General features: G+C 43.4%; 1 protein-coding gene across 2 annotated transcripts in view; it reads right to left on the minus strand.

Moving 5' to 3' along the window:
• The window catches only part of BCAS1 (brain enriched myelin associated protein 1), a 92934-nt gene that overhangs the window by 37872 nt on the left and 32460 nt on the right, over positions 1–22602 (minus strand). For both annotated transcript variants that reach the window (XM_084854177.1, XM_084854176.1), the window contains exon 4: positions 12046–12608. In XM_084854177.1, coding sequence (XP_084710303.1) covers positions 12046–12608 — 563 coding nt within the window. The remainder of the gene's footprint in view (positions 1–12045; positions 12609–22602) is intronic.

Below are 22602 nucleotides of genomic sequence, written 5' to 3' on the forward strand. Positions count from 1 at the left end.
TCGCCCATCCCACTACTGACCAGGGCCGACCTGGCTTAGCTTCCGAGATCAGACAAGCGCACGCACACCCAGCCCTTTGCTTGTTGCTGAGGAAACACTGAGTGCTGAGGAAGCTATGCCAATCAGTAGCCAGAAGACGACATGGGGCCGTCGAGAGCATGGAATCCATGGTGGGCATGGAATCAGCAGAAACAGGAAGAGTTTCTGATACTCCAATGAGAGCCTCCATCTTTAAGAGCAGGAAAACAGCACAGCGCTCGAGTGTGAACCGAGCTCACGGATTCGATGAAGCACCGCAACGGGGAAAATGGGTGAGTGTGGATAATCACATTTTAATGTGAGAGCGTCTAACCCAACAGGACACCGAATTCATTGCAATGGCAGGCGCAATGTAGATCGGCCCTCAGTAGAATAAGCAGGAGGGCCCCAAAATGCAGTACAGTTTGTTGTTGTTGTTGTTTATTCGGTTACCCCATTTAGAAGTGAGTGGAGCAATACAAAATACCATCAAAAGAGCCACCCTCTAAGACGGTTAAATCCACAGTCTAAGGGCCAAAACAGACATTACTCTAGCAGCTTTGTCTTCCTCTTCTTCTTCTAACTCTAGAGTAGGTGCAGGGCCCCCCAATCTGGATTGGGAACCTGGTCCGTGTTGGGGGGTAGGGCAGTTTTTAAAATCTGGATTGCTCCCTGTGCCTACTGTAAAGTAAAATGGGAAAAAAGATGCGGCTGGTAGATACAGCTTTAAAGTAATGCCTATTTTGGCCCTAAAATTACCGAGTTGCACCACTGCCTCCAGTCCTTGAGAAGGAGCTAGTGAATACTTCCTCCTGCATTCCAAAAAGTTCATTGCTCCTGCATCTTCCACCCTGCCTCAACCTGGCTCCTGAGGTTTATTGGGTGGAGAATCCGGATACATTTCGCCCCCTCCCTTACAATGCTTGGGCTGTCTTCTGAAGGGAGAAGAGGGGAATCCCTCACCCACCCCACCCCCGGTGTCTCTGCTGGTGGTGGCTTGTTAGGTTAGGTGAGAGGTGATTACTAAGTTAAGCCATACTACACAGTGGTCTTCAAGTGCGACACTTTTGCCCAACAGAACTGAATGGCAGGCATTCACTTGCAGGGAAGAAAGTAAAGGGTCTCACTCAGGGACTCTACTGGTGCTGCAGCTCCCATTGCAATGAGCCTAGTGGCTGTAGTCGGAATCAGGTTTCGCCCTCTCACAATGGAAGCCACTGGAAATGGAGGCAATTCCTCTGTGCCTACTCCCATTCCTTCATCCACATGGCCGCACTGCATTGATTTCTCGAAGCCAACATGGATTTGTCAAGAACAAGTCCTGCCAGACTAATCTGATCTCATTTTTTGATCAGGAAACCTCCCTTGTGGACTGTGGGAATGCTGTGGACATAACGCAGGACACGGAATAATGGGCTCAAGTTACAGGAAGCCAGATTCCGGCTGCACATCAGGAAAAACTTCCTGACTGTTAGAGCAATACGACAATGGAACCAATTACCTAGAGAGGTGGTGGGCTCTCCCACACTGGAGGCCTTCAAGAGGAGGCTGGACAGCCATCTGTCGGGGATGCTTTGACTTGGATTCTTGCATTGAGCAGCGGGTTGGACTCGATTGCCTTGTAGGCCCCTCCCAACCCTACTATTCTATGATTCTAATGCAAACTTACCTAATGTGCAAACCTAAGCTTAGTTATCCTTTGAAATGTGTGCTTCTCCCAATTTTGCAATGGAGTACTTCAATCAAAAAATGCATACAAAATGGGGAAAGTGTGCACAAAAATGAGTATATTAGTGAAAATAACATGCAAAAATGCAATATATTAGAAAAATGCTTGCAAACGTGTATATTAGAGAAAAGTGCAAACAACACTGCATGTATCCGGAGAAATGCACATAAAAATGTGTATGAATTTTCATGCAATTTTTTAAAAAAACAGCCCGAAGTTTGTGACAACCCAAACTTCAGAATGCAAAAATTCTCAAAGTTCAGATGAATTTAAGATGGAAAAGTGAGAAACTGAGAGAAACCAAAATTGACGAATTCATCCATCCCTAGATGGAAATTGAATCAGGGCCTGTATATAAACAAATTATATGTTTCTGGCTAAGAAACTGAGCTGTGAATGTCTGTGGTTCTCCAAGATTTAAATTAAAGGGAGATGGCAGACCAGGAAACCCATTTCACACACAGGCAAACTGATGCAGCAGGCAATTAAGAGCCAATAACTGTAAGCCATAGAGTTTGGGTTACATAATCACATGTTTGTTGTTTTTTCAAGCGTGGCCCAGCAAACGTTAAACAGGAGGTATTTAGCCACGAATATGTGTTAACCTGCACCACCAAAAAGGACATGTGAACCACATATTCACAATGTGACTCAGATGCATCATTCCGCGCCCAAATTTACAAACAGTTCCACCCCCCAACCCCCCAAATGTATCCAGAGTAACAACACAGATAGAGCAATTTCTAGCAGAGCTGGCTTCTCCAACACTGAAAGCAAAGGTGGGGAGGGAAGGAGGAAAACCCATTTCACATACACATACTTACATGGGAGTAGGTCTCACTGAATTCAGTGAAACGTACTTCTAAGTAGACCTACATAGGGTTGCTGTATGTACTGTATCCCATCATTTGAAAGCACTTGGCACACAAGCAAATAATGTCAATGTTATTTTACCACCACCACCACCACCACAATCATCATCATCATCATATGCTCTGCCCGTGAAAAAAACAAGCGCTGGGGCTCAGCTGTCTCTTAAAATGATCTCTAGAGGGTTGCCTTCCTGGGCCTCCTCCTGGCCATTTTCTCCCTCTCGTCATGTCTTCCCCCCCTTTTCTTCCTCCTGTCTTCCTCCCACTCTTGTCTTTTTCTCCCTCTTCCCTACTTTCACCCTTTAGCCACTCGTTTCTTTCCTCTTTCACTCCCTCTTTCCTTCCCACTCTGCCCTGCCACAATACCTGCCAGGCCAACCTAAGAATACCAGCTTGCCCTTCTCACCACCAAGATTGGTCTGGTGAGAGAAGGGTGCACACTGTGGATGCAGTCTGAGGGGACCATACAGGAGAAGGAGGAGGTTGCCTTGTGTAGCCCATCCTCCATTCCCTTCCACTGTGTCTGCCTCCTCCTCCTTCAGCTTGGGGGAAAAATAAAACCACAGCTGGTGGAGAGCTCTCGCCTGGAGATTTTAGCCGCTCCCCTTCTGCCCGGAGACTCAGGGTGAGGACCGGAAAGTTCGGGCAAGGGCTGGAGACCTGGCAAGCCTAGTCATGACCTTTAGTCATGGAGCTATAGAATTTTGAAACAGCGTGTTTGGAAAATGACATGCAAAGAGAATGTTGATAACTGCTTCTTTTATAGGTAGATACCCATACAGACAGATACTTTGAGGTGGTAAGTTCGCAATTTGCCCTATAATTCAAATATATTGCCTGGATGGCTTTTTAGCAGATAAGGTGGTATATAAATGTTAATTTTATACACACACACACACACACACACAAGCTTCACAAAAAGCTTAGAGATGACCTGAAAACAAAAAAAGCACACATATAGGAAGTGGAAGGAGGGCCAAGCTACAAAGGAAGAGTACAGGCAGATAGCACAGAATTGCAGGGATGGTGTCAGGAAGGCTAAAGCTGAGAACGAGCTGAGGTTAGCGAGGGATGCTAAAAACAACAAAAAGGCTTTCTTCAGCTACATGCATAGTAAAAGGCAGAGGAAATAAATGGTTGTTCAGCTATTAAATAAGGATGGCAATATGATAACAGATGACAAAGAAAAGGCAGAAATGCTAAATTCCTATTTTGGCTCAGTCTTCTCCCAAAAGAGGGTCTATGAGCCCCCTGGCAAAGGTGAAGTACAGGCTGAAGGGGCAGGATTGCAGCTTGAGATTGATAGGCATATGGTCAAGGAACACCTAATTACTTTGAATGAGTTCAAATCTCCAGGGCCAGATGAACTGCATCCTAGAGTAATAAGGGAGCTGGCAGAAGAACTCTCAGAACCACTGTCTATTATTGTTGAGAAATCATGGAGGACGGGTGAAGTGCCAGATGACTGGAGGAGGGCTAATGTTGTCCCTATCTTCAAAAAGGGTAAAAAGGAGGAACCTGGGAACTACAGACCAGTCAGTCTGACATCAATCCCTGGGAAAATTCTGGAGCAGATGATAAAGCAATCAGTCTATAAGCACCTTGAAAACAATGCAGTGATTACTCGAAGCCAACATGGATTTGTCAAGAACAAATCCTGCCAGACAAATGTGATCACATTTTTTGATCAGGTAACCTCCCTGGCGGACTGTGGGAATGCTGTGGACATAACATACCTCAACTTCAGCAGAGCTTTCGACAAAGTGTCCCGTGATATCTTGATGAGCGAACTAGCTCAAAGTGAGCTAGATGAAACAACGATCCGGTAGATCCACAGTTGGCTACAAAATCGGACTCAAAGAGTGCTTATCAATGGGATCTTCTCAAACTGGGGAGAGGTAACGAGTGGGGTACTGCAGGGCTCAGTCCTGGGCCCAGTGCTCTTCAACATTTTTATTAATGACTTGGAGGAGGAGGTGCAGGGGATGCTGATCAAATTTGCAGATGACACAAAATTGGGCAGGATAGCTAATACCCTGGAAAACAGAAACAGAATTCAAATGATCTTAAGAGACTGCAGCGTGGGCAGAAAACGACAGAATGAAATGTAATAGGGATAAATGCCAAGTTCTGCACCTAGGAAAAAGAAAACAAATGCACAGTTACAGGATGGGTGATACTTGGCTCAACAATACTACAAGCAAGAAGGATCTCGGAATTGTTGTAGATCTCAAGCTGAATGTGAGCCAACAATGTGATGTGGCTGCAAAAAAGGCAAATGCTATTTTGGGCTGCATTAATAGAAGTATAGCTTCCAAATCACGTGATGTACTAGTTCCTCTCTACTCAGCACTGGTTAGGCCTCATCTGGAGTACTGTGTCCAGTTCTGGGTGCCACACTTTAAGAAGGATCCAGACAAATGGGAGAGGGTTCAGAGGAGGGCAATGAAGATGATCAGGGGACAGGAAACAAAGCCCTATCAGGAGAGACTGAAAGAACTGGGCATGTTTAGCGTTGAGGAGGGGAGATATGACAGCGCTGTTCAAGTACTTGAAAGGTTGTCACAGAGAGAAAGGCCAGGATCTCTTCTCAATCATCCCAGAGTGCAGGACACGGAATAATGGGCTCAAGTTACAGGAAGCCAGATTCCAGCTGAACATCAGGAGAAACGTCCTGACTGTTAAAGAAATACAACAATGGAACCAATCACCTAGGTTGGTGGTGGGCTCTCCCACACTGGAGGCATCCAGGATGAAGCTGGACAGCCATTTGTCAGGGATGCTTTGACTTAGATTCCTGCATTGAGCAAGGGGTTGGACTCGATGGTCTTATAGGCCCCTTCCAACCCTACTATTCTATGATTCTAAATACCTGCAATTATCTAGATTTTGCCTCAGGCCCACACAGTATATAACTCTATACCACAGTAGGAAAAGGACAGCAGAAGAAAAAAGTCAGCATTCTGAATATGCTTTTTAAAAAAATCTGTGCATTCTGAATATGCCTTTTTAAAAAATAAAATGCATATATGTTAGTATCAGCTCTGCCATTTGTGGGTACAGACTCAACCTAAATAAAAAGAATTCCTTTCTGCCAGGCCTTCTTTGTTCACATGAAGCATGGCTCAGTCAGTGAAACATTTCAGGCACATCATTTACCTTGGCTTGAATAGTAAATGCTTCATCATTTCATGAATTCGGCCCTTGTTTTAATTATGGAGCTTCCTGAATGTAGTTTTGTGGCGCTCGAAAATAAGGCAGTGGTTCAACCAAACACAGAACGCCTGTGTAGTCCCTGGACTCAACTCTAAAATGGAGGCATCTCCCTCTTTCCCTTCCTCTCAGCAATGCTACTTGTTGTGTGTCGGCATAGTGACATGTGGGAAAAGCTCTGATGTGATTAAGCTCCCACAGAAGCTATCAGTCATGGCTTACTCAAAGAGTGATGTGGGCCTGAGGCAAAATCTGGATAATTACAATTATATCAAATATTTAGACTTCCAGTATAAATATAGCATCCATATAATCAGAAATTAGGCTTTTTGCCATCAGCTGGGTCAAAGAAACCGGTTTTATAGAAAGTGTGCTGCTTTCAAACTGGGTGCCTTTTAATCTGAATTGACACATTGTTTTTCAGCATAAAACCAAAGCAAAACAAGTTTGGGAAAGGTTTCCTGATAAGTTAAAAGAAAGAAAGAAAGAAAGAAAGAAAGAAAGAAAGAAAGAGACAAGGCCAAATCCAGTCTGCCTGAACATGTGTGCAAGTCACTTTGTACAAAGGGGAGCTGCACCAGAGCTAAAGATCACATTCATTTCACTGTGGCTTGAATAGAAAATGTTCCTGGAAATTATAGGGTTTGCGACGGTCTTCAAGTCTTATAAAGCGAGGGGGATTAGAGCCAGATGGCAGAAAAACAAAGCTTAGCATGTCCTAATACTTAGCACTTAAGGGTGTGATCTTATTGCCAGCTGAAGTGTCCTAGGATGTGGCATACGTGCTGCTCTCCTGGTCGAGAAGGAGACCTGCCAATAGTTACACCCACAGAAATCTCTGTCAGCATAGATTTTCTGCCAAAAGGATTCCACCAGTGGTGTGGGGGAAATCCAAGTGTGTCACGGGGTATGTTTGGGGTGTGTGGATCTGCCAGATCCAAAGGCCCCTCTTCCTCTTACACCCTCCCTACCAAAGAGCTTTTGCTGACATAGTAAAGCCCCTTCCATTACAGTCAATGTGTGGGAGTTAAAAGCCCCCACCTCAGAATTCCCAGTTCCCTCCAAGTTTAGCTGCAATCCTCACAGTAGGTGGGGGTGAAATGAATTTTCTCAGCAACAATATATAGCTGTGAATAGCTATCCCTGTTGTAATGCATTTTGGGGCAGCTTGGTCTTGAATGGGAAAATGTAAAAGATCTGCTCCTGGTAGAGATGAAACCTGCTCAAATTGGTTTGTTGACATGGATCAACATAACTGCCTGTATTTTTGGCTACTCCTTGGCGGTGTGGCTATGGGGAGTGTTATAATCAGCACCTGTACTTCCAAACATACCGCTGCCAAGGACCATCCATATTTTATGGTACTTGTCCCTGGTAAACCACTGTCCCTATTCTTGCTTTTCGGGATGCATGGATAAAATTTTGTGAGGGTCATAAAGGCCTAAATAGATGTGACATGAATTGTGAGAATGCAATTAATGTGCATGGTTTTTATTATGGAAATAGCAGCCCTGGGAGGAAACCTGAGCAGCCTTGGGTCCATGAAGGGTGGGAAGGAGAGAGGACATTTTTCTTTCCCTGTATTGGTCCTGACAGAAATCCTCTCTCTGAAGCTGTTGTTTGCATTTCAAGGGTGGCTTGCTTTTACACCTTCTCCTCAAAGTGCATGTAGCAGCTTTGGAAGGCAATATTTGTCAGGACAACGGTAGAGAGAGAGAAAGGGATAAACTTCCCTTTACCAACCACTATGGTTCTGAGACTATAGTGACGTGGCTGCTATTTACGTAACAAAAACATGCACCCATTCACCCAATTAACATCATGTCTAACTTGGCCGGTGACAGAAGAGGGTTGAATGTGTGGAATGGAGGGGGCTGTGGAGACATACGGTCTATCCCCACCCACCACTGTTGCTGCACACAACCACCACACTCTCCTGATGGAAGTCTGTTTGATGTTTGTCCAAGGGCATTTTCTACTCATAGAGATATACATACGGAGGGCTCCTGCATGTGAGGAGGGACCCTGACCGGTCAGTGTCCTGTGTCACATGTAGGAACTCTCCATGTACTCATCTGCATCCACAGACAACTCTTTCTCATGAACATCAAATGGACATCTGTTGAGGGAGTGTGGGGAAGCGCAGTCTGTGGGGACACGCAGGGGTAGCCCACAGAGCCCCACAACTATGTCTTCATGTTCATTCAATGCATGAAGGGAATTGTGTATATGTCCCCTAGTGTTCCCATTGTTCATGTTTAAATGGTTGAATGCGGGATGCATCTCTGGTGGGCTGCACATGCATACAAATTAATGTCCATAAACAGCTTGCCATTGTATACACTGCAGATGCTGAGGGGAATTTTGAGTGGCTGACAAAATATTTCAGGATAATAGTGATTTGGCATGAATATAGGTGTGGTGGAGGTCCATTCCTATATTCACCTGTGAAATGTTGGGAGGATATGAATGCTGTAGGGCAGGAGTGTTGAATTTCAGGATCATATCCTAAATCCAGCCCACCTGGGGTCTCAGTCTGTCTTCTGGGGGACCACAGATGGCCACACCCCTTTTCTTGGCCTCACCCCTTTTCTTGGCGACCACCAATCATTTGCTGGCTTCCCGGCTTTTATTGATTGATTGATTGATTGCATTTATATCCAGCCTTTTTTCCTCTTGCAAGGAACTCAAGGTGGTTTACATTATCCTCCTTCTCTCCATTCTATATGCACAATGACAACCCTGTGAGGTAGGCTGGGCTGAGAGTCTGTGATTGGCCCAAAGTCACCCAGTGAGCTTCCATGGCCGAGTGGGGACTACAACCCAGATCTCCCAGCTCCCAGTCAAACACTCTCACCACTACACCACGCTGGCTTTTACATGTTTTTTTCTAAAAGGTTGAAATGCCTCTCCTAAGGCTCAGTTACTGGGAGGAAGAACTTTAAGCTAACATATGCTGTTATGTGGTGTTTTTTTTTAATTTTTGGCCACATCCCTTTTGCCTTTGGCTCCATCTGCCACTGGAATGTGGCCCATGACTGCTTCTTTGAAACTGAATTTGGTCTTCAGGCTGAAAGAGGTTCAACACCCCTGGTACTGGGTAGTTCAATGTTAGTATCACCAGAAGTACGTACAGCTGAGCAGAGTGACTGTGCTTTGCCTAAGGCCACTAAGGAAAGATTTGAACCATGTACATCCTAGTTCACAGCTCAGTTTCTTAGCCAGAAACGTGTGTTTTGTTTATATACGGGCCCTGATTCAATTTCCATCTAGGGGTGGATGAACTCGTCAGTTTTGGTTTATCTCAGTTTCTCATTTTTCCAATCTTAAATTCAATGCATTCTGAACTTTGAGAATTTTTGCATTCTTAAGTTTGGTTTGTCACAAACTTTGAGCTGTTTTTTAAAAATTGCATGAAAATTCCTATGCATTTTTATGTGCATTTCTCCGGATACATGCAGTTTTGTTTGCACTTTTCTCTAATATATACATGTTTGCAAGCATTTTTCTAATATATTGCATTTTTGCATGTTATTTTCACTAACATATTCATTTTTGTGTGCACTTTCCCCTAAAATATACATTTTGTATGCGTTTTTTGATTGAAGTACTCCATTGCAAAATTGGAAGAAGCACACATTTCAAAGGATAACTAAGCTTAGGTTTGCACATTGGTTCAAAAGTGTAAAATTAGGTAAGTTTTCATTAAAAAGTGAAACAACCATTCCTCTCACCCCTGCCCGCCTATTCCCAGCATCTCTATAAAACCAGAGGGGTAGGGGAGAGAACAATGAGCTCTTGGAAGAAGGGCAGGGTAAAACAAAAGTGTGACGAAGAACTCAATAAAAATAATAAAAGCATCAGGTATGAGAGTTGTAAAGTACTTCTGCCTGCAACCCAGGACAGTAGCCAGGGATAAAGGAGGACATTACTGTGCTATATTGACAGACTCTATAGGTCTATGTAAGGCTGGTCCTTGAATATTCTAAGAATGCATCATGGTAGGGCTGCCAACTTTTGATTGCAAAAATAATGGTTCTGACTGGGCTAGAAAGTGGAGCTGGATGGGATGTAGCCAGTGCTGAATCTGAGATCAGGGTTTTACTGGCTTTTCATATTGCAATCCTTGTTGCCTGTCAGAACATAGTTTATTGGTTGGACCAATAAAATACTGACAACCCAAGGTATTGATTGACGCACTGCCAATGCTGTTTCATTCTCTAGACAGCCAGTGAATTTGCTTTAGTTTAATTAGCATTCTGCAACTGTCTTCTGTAATGGTCACCATGACCTGTGGCAGTTTCAGATGGTTGTATCTGAGCAAACAGTCAGAGAATTGAGATGGTACAGCAGACAAGTCAAATGACCACAAAAAGAGGCTTACCAGTGGCAGTGGTGTATTTAAAAGTCAGAAAGAGGGATATGTAGTTATTTGCAAAGGTCAAGCTAGATGACAGGTGGAGTATGGGATTCCATTTTTTCCCCTCTTACTAGTGGCTGTTTTGGGTTGGGTGAGATTCTACCAGGTCTACAGTTAGAGTGGCCACTTAACCTTTGCCAAAAAAGAGGGAATGCATCACCAAAAAAGGGAATGTATTGCTGAAAGAGAGGACACCAATTTGCTTAAAATTTGCAGGTGCTAATTTGCATAGATGCAAATTTAGAAATAATAACTATAATTTAAATAAAAATACAATACATCTAACCATGGGGGGGGGGGGAACTGACCAGGTGACCTGTGTGTCTTGCTCAGTCCGCTGCTCAGATACTGTTGATGGGCAACTTCAAGGCCTCTGCACTCCCTTTGTATGGTTCTTTATTTTTATACAGATTTGAACTTCATAAATCCATTTTAAAACAGCTTTCTTTCTTTCTTTCTTTCTTTCTTTCGTTCTTTCTTTCTTTCTTTCTTTCTCCCTCCCCTCCCCTCCCCTCCCCTTCATAAGGTTGTTCAAAGGTTAAGCTTAAAATTTACAAAGTCTGAAACATAAATGCATTGTGACCTTGCACCTGCCACAGCAGACTCTGCTCAGCATCCCAAATTCTACTGCAGATTAGCTCAAAACCCAACATAATCTTTTAAAGGGTGGAATACAATAGGACAGATGAAAAAAGGAGCCTTTTTGTAACCCACAGGATCCTATTAAAACAGCAGCGACTTCACCTTTTATTTTAAGAAATGGCTTGAACATAAAATAGGATCACCTCTGATACTACTATCAAGGAATGCAATGTTATGAAGAATACAGGACTGCATTGAAACTGTAGACAAAAGTTGGTCCACTTCTACATTCTCAAAAGTATTTTGTTCTCCATGCACTGGTCTAGAAAAATCTGTTTTTCTACGAAGCCCCACCACCCTCTCTCCCTCTCCCTCTCACACACACACAGATGGTGAAACTTTATGGTTAAATTTGTGGCATCTGGCAGTAAGATCACCACAGTCATGGAGCACCTGAGCTTTGCTGATGGCTGAACCTTGAACACCAAAACCAAAAAACAAAACAAAACAAATATTTTCAGAAAGGGTGGCCACTCATACATCGCCAACAAAAGAGGAAATGCATCTCCAAAAAAGAAGACACCAATTTCCATAACATTTGCATATGCTAATTTATATATATATAGATGCAAATTTAGAAATAATAACTATAATTTAAATAGAAATACAATACATAGTGGGGAACACTGACCAGACTGGGCACCTGTCCAGATGCTAACTGTTTATGGGCAACTTCAAGGCTTCTGCTCTCCCTTCTTGTAGTTCTTTATCTTTAAACTGGCCTTGGACTGGGCAGGCTTTCAAACAGAGGACACCTTCAAACAGAGAAGTGACCTCTGACAGCTCCTCAAACAGAAGTCTGTCCTCTGTAAAACAGGACACCTGATCACTCAATTTGCAGAATATCTCCACCTTTCACAGCATTTGAAAATCATTTCCTTATCCTCATGAGTGAAACTGGGGGCAAAATCTTTACTATATGCTTAAAATTCAGCAAAGTTGCTGGGGACCAGGCAATGTTGTTCTGTGGGCCGGATTTGGCTCCAACTAAGACCAGAAGCGCAACTACTTTTATTTCTGAACCTCTGTTCCACCTCAATCATCGGTGAATTTACCTTCTCATATGTACAACTGTGATGCTATCTTGCCCCATGAAAACACTTTCCAGATTTATTTAGGAACAAAAGAGATACTCCTGCTTATACACTTGCCTTTCGCTGCAGGACATGATCTGGTGTGCTTTGTAATCCTGCAGTGTCTTCTACCGTGATGAGTACCACTGGATGCTGTGCCTTAACCTCCGCTTGGCTTTGTTCTTGTGCTTTGTTCTTATCTTTCCCCTTTTCCACTTTGAAGAGTCGGTCGAAAAAGGTTAGCCCTTTGGGCTTGGGCAAAGTGACATCCTCTGCCTCGGCCGGCGCTGTGAGTTCAATTTCACTGAGAGATGCTTGGCTTAGGGTTTTATCTGAAGCTTCCTCTGGCACAGCTGTGGCAGGAAAGGCCACCCCCTCAGTTGATGCTTTATTTGCTTGGGGTGCTTCTGAGCTGACATCAAGCGGAGCCGATCTAAGTGATGAATTTGTCGCCTGCTCTTCAGTACGTCCTGGTACAGGCCGTGAAAATGCAAAGGCAAAACGGGATTTGGCAGCTGGCGGGGCAGTCTTGGCCTGCTTCCCAAGATTATTTTCACTGGCCTCAGAGATGGAGCTTATCTCCATTGTCTTCTGGGAAGAAACGGCCACATTATCCTGAGCAAGACTCCCTCTTGCATCCACTACAAGTGCAAACAAGAAAACAGCCATTAACCATCATGACAGGAAAGATGCACTATTAATCATCGCTGCCTGCATCTTTAATGGACTGATTGTAAACTGTGATGCCTAAACAAACTCAGTGTGTATGTGTCGTTCTCTTTACAAAATGTCAGCTTTGGTCTATCAGCGTACGCAAGTACTTCGGGTTGTCAAAACCCGTTGTAGTGTCATTGGTCGACTCTGTATGGCCCCCATTTTTATGACACAAGGGGTGCTCCCTCAAATTCTAGGATGACAAGGCTAGAAGGAAGAAACTACTAATCATTTACACTGAAGTGTACAGTATTTTAAATCTGTAAAGAAACTGTGCACCCTATGAGACGCACAGTTCTTCTTTTCAGACAACGTTACAAAAGATGTGACTTCCTGATTACAGTTCTTCATTGCTTTGAGTTCAGCATAGGTTGTTCCTTAAAATTTGAGAACAGAGACGTTTTGGAAACTGACAAGTACTCATTGCACTGCTGTGGGAAAGGTAATATTTCTGAAAGTAAAGGGAAGATCCTTCTTACCAGAAACAATATAAAACTGTCCCCAAAGGAAAGGAAACCAGACATTTGGGAGATCCCAAGTACAGTTTCTGAGAATTAAGTTTGTGGAAATGAAAGACAACCCCCCATTCTTTTATTTCAGAATGAATCATCTGATGGTTAACTGGAAGAACTACCCTTTACCCACTCCATCCTGCCTATTCCAATGTAAAACATCCTTTAACCACCCCTCCTGCTATCCATTGGCTATTCCCATTCTGCATCAAAATGGAGGTTCATATGAGTACAGCATCCAAGAAAAGAATATTAATGCCTTTCTACCTTGGTCTGATAAAATTGTCTTGATTGACATTGGAATGGCTGTCTTACATTGAACACCCCCTGCCATATCAAGTGCTCAAGAAGCAACCAAGCTTGGCCCTTCTCTTGGACGCTATAAGCCAGTGGTGGGCAACATGTGGCCCTCCAGATGTTTTGGCCTACAACTCCCATCAGCCCTAGCCAGCATAGGCAACAGTGAGGGGTGATGGGAGTTGTAGGCCAAAACATCTGGAGGGCCATAAGTTATGCACCCTGTTGTAAACAATCTGACTCCCATTCTGTTGGTAATTGGTAGGTGGCCTTTCCCTCCCCTGAGGACCCACCTAGACCCCCCAGGCTGAGGGATGGTCCATGCCATTTATTCTCCACCTTGGGGTGTGTGAGAATGCAGCAGGGCTCCTGAACTCCTTTTGAGTGTTATATGAGAAAGGAAATGAAACAGTGCTCTCCAGGTTGGAGCTCCAGAGCTGCAGGGATCTAGATCCCCCAGTTCCTGGGATTTCCACAGGCTCAGAGCTGAGATGAAGTTCAAGGGGGGTTGAGGCTCATACAGGGATGGGCCAAGGTATTTTGATGCCTGAGGAAGAAAATCCAAATGGCAGTCATTCACATGAGGCACAATCCACCTGGACATTCCCTTGTGCAAGTTTCTTTGAAATAAACTAGGGCTCAGGAAAACGTCTTGGATTGTACCCATGCATCATTTCTACTTGTTTGCCACGCTGTTGAATCATAGAATAGTCATAGAATCATAGAACAGCAGGGTTGGAAGGGGCCTACAAGGCCATGTTGACCTTAATGGCACCCAAAATCTATACTAGGCGTGCAGAACCTCAGGCCTGGGGGCCTAGTCCAGCCATCCTGGGCTCCTAATCCAGCACCTTAGGGTTCCCCAGAAGTCCAAGCTCCCTTCCCTTGGCCCCACCCCTTTACCCCGGCTACCAATTCTGTGGAAGTTTCCAAGCTTTTGTGCATTTTTCCTCTATGCTAAAAGGCAGAGATGCCTCTCCTAAGACTTAACTACTGGCTGTAAGTTAAAATATGCTGTTATTTTTGCAATTTGGCTGCTGCCCCTTTTGCTTTCAGCACCACCCTATTTGCCTTTGGCTCCATCTGCCACTGGAATGTGGCCCATGACTGCTTCTTTGAAACTGAATTTGGTCTTCAGGCTGAAAGAGGTTCAACACCCCGGTACAGTGTAGTTCAATGTTATCATCGCCAGAATAACGTACAGCTCAGCTGAGAGATTGTACCTTCCCTAAGGCCGCTAAGGCAAGATTTGAACCAGAGACATCCTAGTTCACAGTTCAGTTCAGACATCCTAGTTCAGTTTCTTAGCCAGAAACATGTGTTTTGAATTGGTATACAGGCCAATTCAATTTCCATCTGGGGATGGATGAACTCATCACCTTTGGTTTCTCTCAGTTCCTCATGTTTTCCAATCTTAAATTCAGTTCATTCCAAACTTTGAGAATTTTTGCATTCTTAAGTTTGGTTTGTCACAAACTTCGGGCTGTTTTTTAAAAAATTCCATGAAAATTCGTATGTATTTTAATGTGCGTTTCTCCTAATACATGCAGTTTTGTTTGCACTTTTCTCTAATATATGCATGTTTGCAAGCATTTTTTCTTATACTGCATTTTTTGCATGTTATTTTCATGAATATACTCATTTTTGTGGAATTTGGCCCTTGGGCTGAAAAAGGTTCAACACCCCTGATCCCCAAGTGACCTGCCTGGGTCACTCTGAACCTCCTTAGGGAGGCTTATGTCTTGCTTTGAGAACTCTGGTCCTGGAGCAACGGTTCAAAAGTCTTGTCATAAGCACTCCTTCATTAATATGCATAACATCACAGACTCTGGCCTGAAAATGACATCCTTTTGCTCACCTAAGTGAAGCCAAACACAAAAATGAAAGCATGATATGGTGATATGGTAGACTGACACACCTTGGATTTCAGAAACCGCACTGGGGCAGGAAGAATGAGAAAATGATTCCAAAGGGGTGTTTCTTCAACAGCTGTACAAAGACATGAGCCAAGTGGACAAGACAAAACAGAGAAATGGAAAGATCCAAGAATGTGTGATGATTTTGCACAGCAATACTCATGAACCTGAAAGGTGTTAAATGAATAATACTTATTTCTGAGCATCCAAAATCATCAGCAAAATGGAAAGGAAATATGGAAATTAGTGTCTTGCACACAGCACTTCAACATTCACCAGTCTTCCTATTACTAGAACATGTCTGCACAACTTATTGTTAATATTATTAATTATTATTATTAATCAATATTTATATACCACTTCTCATTGAACAAATCCCAAAGCGATTTGGAATACAAAAGGACTCAGGCCTACAAAAATATACAACAGTATTATATTAGAGCAGGCTTTCCCTACCTAGCACTTTCCAGAGAGACATCTGGAAGGCCCAGGTTGGCAAAGGCTATATTAGAGGTTGGTTCAAAGATAGCTCAAGGTTGGGAACAAGCCAAAGTAAACAGATACGTTTTCAGTAAACACCTAAAACATCAGCACTGAAGCCTGACCCACTACACTTGAACTCTGCCCTCCAGCACACATGTGAATATGACACATATTCTACAATGATTCAAATCATCCAAGATTGTCATGGCTATCAGCTGATGAACCCAGGTAAGTAACTGTCTCAGGAGAATCACACCTCTATGGTAGAATCCAGCTAGCATTCACACCTGTATCCCAGGTCTTCACAACTGTACAGTGGACTCCAGCTAGCCGGCTAAATCCATGTGTAATCAGCACATGCAGCCCCACCTCTAAGAGGCATTCAGGGGCTTTAGTGCCTAATTGTAGCGGCAGTAACTCCACGCAGGGTAGACACTGAGGGGAAGGAGTTGCAGCAGAAAAGTGGAGAGCAGGGAAAGGCTTAACATACCCTCTCCTGCTTCAAATGGTTTTTCCCAAAGTCGCTTTTCCTTAGGAGAAGGAGCCATCAGGGCTTTGTGGGACACATTTATGTGTAACATGTTGTTTGGCCCTAAGTTACAGTTGTTTGGGAACATGCGCAGCAGATAATCGGAGTTGGCAGTGTGGCAGGAAACATCCCCAATGTCAGCACCCAGCATGCGTGCTTGTATTTGAATTAGTATTTCTACATTTGCATCTACACATATAAATCAGCATATGCAAATGTTAGGTACATTGGTTCTCTCTCTCTCTCTCTCTCTCTCTCTGAAAATACTTTTTATTCTATTTTTTATCTTTATAAATGAAATAAACAGTACCAACAACCTAATCAGTAACTACAATTTCCCAAGAATACAGTTTAGGAGGACATAGCAATAACAAAAGAGAAAAAAAGAAAGAAAGGGAAAAAAAAGAAAACAGAAGGAAGAGAAGGAAGAAGAAAGCATGAAATATATATATGTATGTGTATATATGTGTGTGTGTGTGTGTGTGTGTATATATATATATATATATATAGTTATTTAAAAGGATTAAATTTAAACTCCATTACACAGAAACTTCAAATCCCATTCTACTTAAAAATTATACCTATAACATTGGCAATATTACAATTCAATACAGCATAAATAATCAATCTTACATTTCAAGATCATATCATCAATCTTATAGCAAAGAAGCAGGCCTACAATTCATTTCCAGTAACCATATAAGAACAATATTGTTTAGGAACCTGGAATGTCAGATCAATGAATCAAGATAAGCTAGAGGTGATCAAACATGAGATGGCAAGATTGAACATCGACATCTTGGGAATCAGCGAACTTAAATGGACAGGCATGGGCAAATTTAATTCAGGTGACCATTATATCTACTACTGTGGGCAAGAATCCCTTGGAAGAAATGGAGTAGCACTCATAGTCAACAAAAGGGTGGGAAAAGCAGTACTGGGGTACAATCTTAAAAATGATAGAATGATCTCAGTACGAATCCAAGGCAAACCATTCAACATCACAGTAATTCAAGTCTATGCCCCAACCACTGATGCCGCAGAAGCTGAGGTTGATCGGTTCTATGAAGACCTACAACACCTTCTAGAACTAACACCAAAAAAAGATGTCCTTTTCATCATAGGGGATTGGAATGCCAAAGTAGGAAGTCAAGAAATCACCAGGATAACAGGCAAGCATGGCCTTGGTGTACAAAATGAAGCAGGACAAAGGCTAATAGAGTTTTGCCAAGAGAACATGCTGATCATAGCAAACACTCTTTTCCAACAGCCCAAGAGGCGACTCTACACATGGACATCACCAGATGGTCAATATCGAAATAAGATTGATGATGTCCTTTGCAGCCAAAGATGGAGAAGCTCTATACAGTCAGTAAAAACAAGACCTGGAGCTGACTGTGGCTCAGATCATGAGCTGCTTCTTGCAAAATTTCGGCTGAAATTGAAGAACGTAGGGAAAACCACTAAACCATTCAGGTATGACCTAAATCATATCCCTTATGAATATACAGTGGAGGTGAGGAATAGATTTAAAGGATTAGACCTGATAGACAGAGTGCCTGAGGAACTATGGACAGAGGTCTGTAACATTGTTCAGGAGGCAGCAACGAAATCCATTCCAAAGAAAAAGAAATGCAAGAAAGCAAAGTGGTTGTCTGATGAGGCTTTACAAGTAGCTGAGGAAAGACGGGAAGCGAAAAGCAAGGGAGAAAGGGGAAGATATATCTAAAGGATAGCAAGGAGAGACAAGAAGGCCTTCTTAAATGAACAATGGAAAGAAATTGAGGAAAACAATAGAATGGGAAAGACTAGAGATCTTTTCAAGAAAATCGGAGATATCAAGGGAATGTTTTGTGCAAAGACGGGCATGATAAAGGACAAAGAAGGCAGGGACCTAACAGAAGCAGATGAGATTAAGAAGAGGTGGCTAGAATACACAGAAGAACTATACAGGGAAGATCTGAATGTCCCTGATAGCCATGATAGTGCGGTCACTGAACTTGAGCCGGACATCCTCGAGAGTGAAGTCAAGTGGGCCTTAGGAAGCATTACTAACAACAAAGCTAGCGGAGATGACAGTATTCCAGCTGAGCTATTTAAAATCCTAAAAGACAATGCTGTTGAAATGCTGCACTCAATATGCCAACAAATTTGGAACACTCAACAGTGGCCACAAGACTGGAAAAGGTCAGTTTACATTCCAATTCCAAAGAAGGGCAATGCCAAAGAGTGTTCAAACTACCATACAATTGTGGTCATTTCACATGCCAGCAAGGTGATGCTCAAAATCCTACAAGCTAGTCTTCAGCAGCATGTGAACCGAGAACTACCGGAAGTACAAGTTGGGTTTCGAAGAGGCAGAGGAACTAGAGATCAAATCGCCAACATTCGCTGGATCATGGAGAAAGCAAGGGAATTCCAGAAAAACATCTATTTCTGCTTCATTGACTACGCTAAAGCCTTTGGTTGTGTGGATCACAACAAATTGTGGCAAATACTTAAAGAGATGGGAGTACCAGGCCACCTTACCTGTCTCCTGAGAAACCTGTACGAGGGTCAAGAAGCAACAGTAAGAACTGGACATGGAAGAACCGATTGGTTCAAAATTGGGAAAGGAGTACAACAAGGCTGCATATTGTCCCTGCTTATTTAACTTATATGCAGAGTACATCATGAGAAACACTAGGTTGGATGAATCACAGGTTGGAATTAAGATTGCCGGGAGAATTATCAACAACCTTAGATACGCAGATGATACCACCCTAATGGCAGAAAGCGAAGAGGCTTTCTGCCATTAAAAAAAAAAAAAAAAGAGCCTCTTGTTGAGGGTGAAAGTGGAGAGTGCAAAAGCTGGTTTGAAACTCAACATTAAAAAAACTAAGATCATGGCATCTGGCTCCATCACTCCCTGGCGTATAGAAGGGGAAGGCAGTGACAGATTTTATTTTCTTGGGCTCCAAGATCACTGCAGATGGTGACTGTAGCCATGAAATTAAAAGACGCTTGCTCCTTGGGAGGAAAGCTACGGCAAACCTAGACAGCATAGTAAGAAGCAGAGACATCACCTTGCCGACAAAGGTTCGTATAATCAAAGCTATGGTTTTCCCAGTAGCAATGTCTGGCTGTGAGAGCTGGACTATAAGGAAGGCTGAGTGCCGAAGAATTGATGCTTTCGAACTGTGGTGCTGGAGAAGACTCGTACAAGTCCCCTGGACTGCAAGGAGGTAAAATCAGTCAATCCTAAAGGAAATCGACCCTGACTGCTCATTGGAAGGACAGATACTGAAGCTGAAGCTCAAATATTGTGGCCACCTAACACAAGGACAAAACTCCCTGGAAAAGACCCTGATGCTGGGAAAGATTGCAGGCAAAAGGAGAAGGGGACGGCAGAGGATGAGATGGCTAGATAGCATCACCGATGCAATGAATATGGACTTGAGCACATTCCGGGAGAGAGCGGAGGACAGGAAGGCCTGGCGTGCTATGGTCCATGGGGTCACGAAGAGTCGGACACGACTGAACAACTGAACAAGAACAATAAATTTTATAATGTTATATAATAATAAAACTTAAAAGCAACCTTACAACAATCACTAATGTATTTTGTACTAGATATATAAATGAATGTGCACATTTCTATACACCCTCAAACAGTAAATTTAAGTACAGTATATCATACCCATTTTAAAAAGAAAGGATTTTAAAAAAAGAGAGAAGGAAAAAAAATGAGAGAAGAAAAAAGCACGGATATATATATAAGCTTTTATCTCTAGCCTAGCCTGAATCTTACAGACTAAACATAGCCAGTTAACAAAACATGTTTGTAGATTCCAGTTCATGAGGCTGGAACAGAAATCTCATGCTATTTTGCATTTAGCCATGCCTCCACCATTTCATGATTTAGAAACTTCTTTATCTGGCCTTCAGAAAAAATGCAAAATGTAGCAGGATATTTTAAGTGATATTGTAAGTTCATTTGTTTTGCCAGAGTTTTGGCCTTGCTAAATTGCCTTCTTTTATCAGCAACATCTTTGGTGTAATCCGGAAATAGCATAACTTTTGTTTCCAAAAAGGATTTCCGCCCTCTCTTGCCAAATGCAGGATATAATTTTTTGAGGAGATTCTTGCAAATTGGACTATAATCGTATCACCAGTCCCTTTGGCATTTGACACACAGAGTGCCTCCTCAATGCCAAATGAATACTCAGGTAGTACAGGGAGTATCTCATGCAGGAGCTTATCTACAAAAGTGGACAAATTTACATCAGTAGGTAAATATTTAATACCAATAATATGTACATTTGCCCTGCGCACAAAAGCCTCCAATTGAGAGATTCTGACAGAAAAATTGTTGAAAAAAGCTTATGACATAGTCTCATTCCCTGCCACCCGATCTTGCAGCTCGTTAACCTTTGCCTCCATTTTTTGCCAAGAAGTGTTGATTACATCCACAGCCCCTTGCAGGGCGGTGATGGAATTTTGAATTGTATCCAACCTCTTAGCCTGTTCAGCAAATTGCGAAGACAAAATTTTTATCAGAGCAAGTAACTCCCCATCTTTGGTTCTCGGAGCCTTTGCCAAGGGAGGTATGGGTGGGTGGGTGGTGGGCAGAGATCCTTTTTTTCGCCTTGATGTAGCCATCCTTCTCTTCAAACAGATCTTGCAGGTCCTCAAATATTGTTGATATTTCTTAATCCATTCCTCAAATATTGTTGGTATTTCTTAATCCATAGACTACAATGAAGCACGTCAGCCCTATTTTCTCCTAATTAAATAGGAGGTTCAAAACAACTTTGAGCGATGATTAACCTCTGGCAGACTAGCCCTGGAGTTCAGCCCCCCTGCTACTATGCAGAGAGAGCTATTCTTCCAAAGCTTCATCCAGTTGCTGCTCCTGCCTCCCCTTTTTATTCCAGGGGAGAGATAAAAAGGTTTTTTAACCTTTTAAAAAGATGTTTGAGATAGTGTCCCATGGAGGCTCCGTGGAATGCTGCAAGGGCAACATTGGCTCCGACTGGAAGTCCCGATTGGTTCTAGGGATGGCGGAGAATTTGTCCCCGAATCTTCGGAGTGCCGAGTGCCAACGCATTCGGCCCCCCGAAATCGGCGGTGAAATTCTCTGCCCCCGCCGGGACGAGACTTACCTTTGGTGAATGTCCCTCCTGGCGGCGGGTCCCGGTGGTGGTTCGGCGGCGGTTCGTCATGGGCGGGGGCGGCGGCCGGTCTCCCGACTGGCTGCTGCCACTGCCATTGCAAAAAAAAAAAAACTAAAGTAAAAAAAACCCCACACACCCGTGCATAGGCTACGTAACGATTTACATAGCCTATCATGGCTAGATTTCCAAAGTCAGCCATGATAGGCTACGTAAATCTTCACGTAGCCTATCACGGGTGGCTTTGAAAAAAAAAAAGCGCATACACAAATGGCGGCGGCCCATGGGTGCCGCCATTTGCGTTCCTTATTTTGGCACGTCTAGTCTACGTAAAGATTTACGTAGACTACGGCGAAAATAAGGGCACGCTATTTACGTTGCCTTTATTTTTGCCGTAGTCTACGTAAATCTTTACGTAGACTAGACATGCCAAAATAAGGAATGCAAATGGCGGCGCCCATGGGCCGCCGCCATTTGCGTACACGCTTTTTTTTTTTCAAAGTCACCCGTGATAGGCTACGTGACGATTTACGTAGCCTATCACAGCTGACTTTGGAAATCTAGCCGTGATAGGCTACGTAAATCATCACGTAGCCTATCACGGGGTCTTTTTTTTTTTTACTTTTTGTTTCGTGGCCGGGGAGACGGGGCGCTTCTCCCCGGCCTGAATTTCGGCCGGGCGAGGCGGGAAGCCTCCCCCCCGGCCTGAATTTCGGCTGGGCGAGGTGGGAAGCCTCCCCCCCTTCGCCTGAACTTCGGAGGGAAAAGCGAAGCGCCTCCCCCCCACCGCGAAGCCAAGCTGCGAAAAGGTAAGTGACTTTCGTACATCCCTAATTGGTTCTCTCTTTTTTGATGGTGCATTTCCTCCTTTATGGCATTGCCTAAGTGGACATCCTGGGGTGGGGGGACAACAGCTACGATAGGGGGAGAGCACCTTGCTTGCCCTCCCCCAACCTGGCAGTGCTCCCAATACAGATGATTTTCTGTAGTGTGCAGCTAGTTAGCTGATCAGCTGTCCTGTCCTTCCAGCT

This window comes from Heloderma suspectum, chromosome 4 (assembly GCF_057233095.1).
Source record: "Heloderma suspectum isolate Gila_16-S chromosome 4, 16-S_ref, whole genome shotgun sequence".
Taxonomy (NCBI): Eukaryota; Metazoa; Chordata; class Lepidosauria; order Squamata; family Helodermatidae; genus Heloderma; species Heloderma suspectum.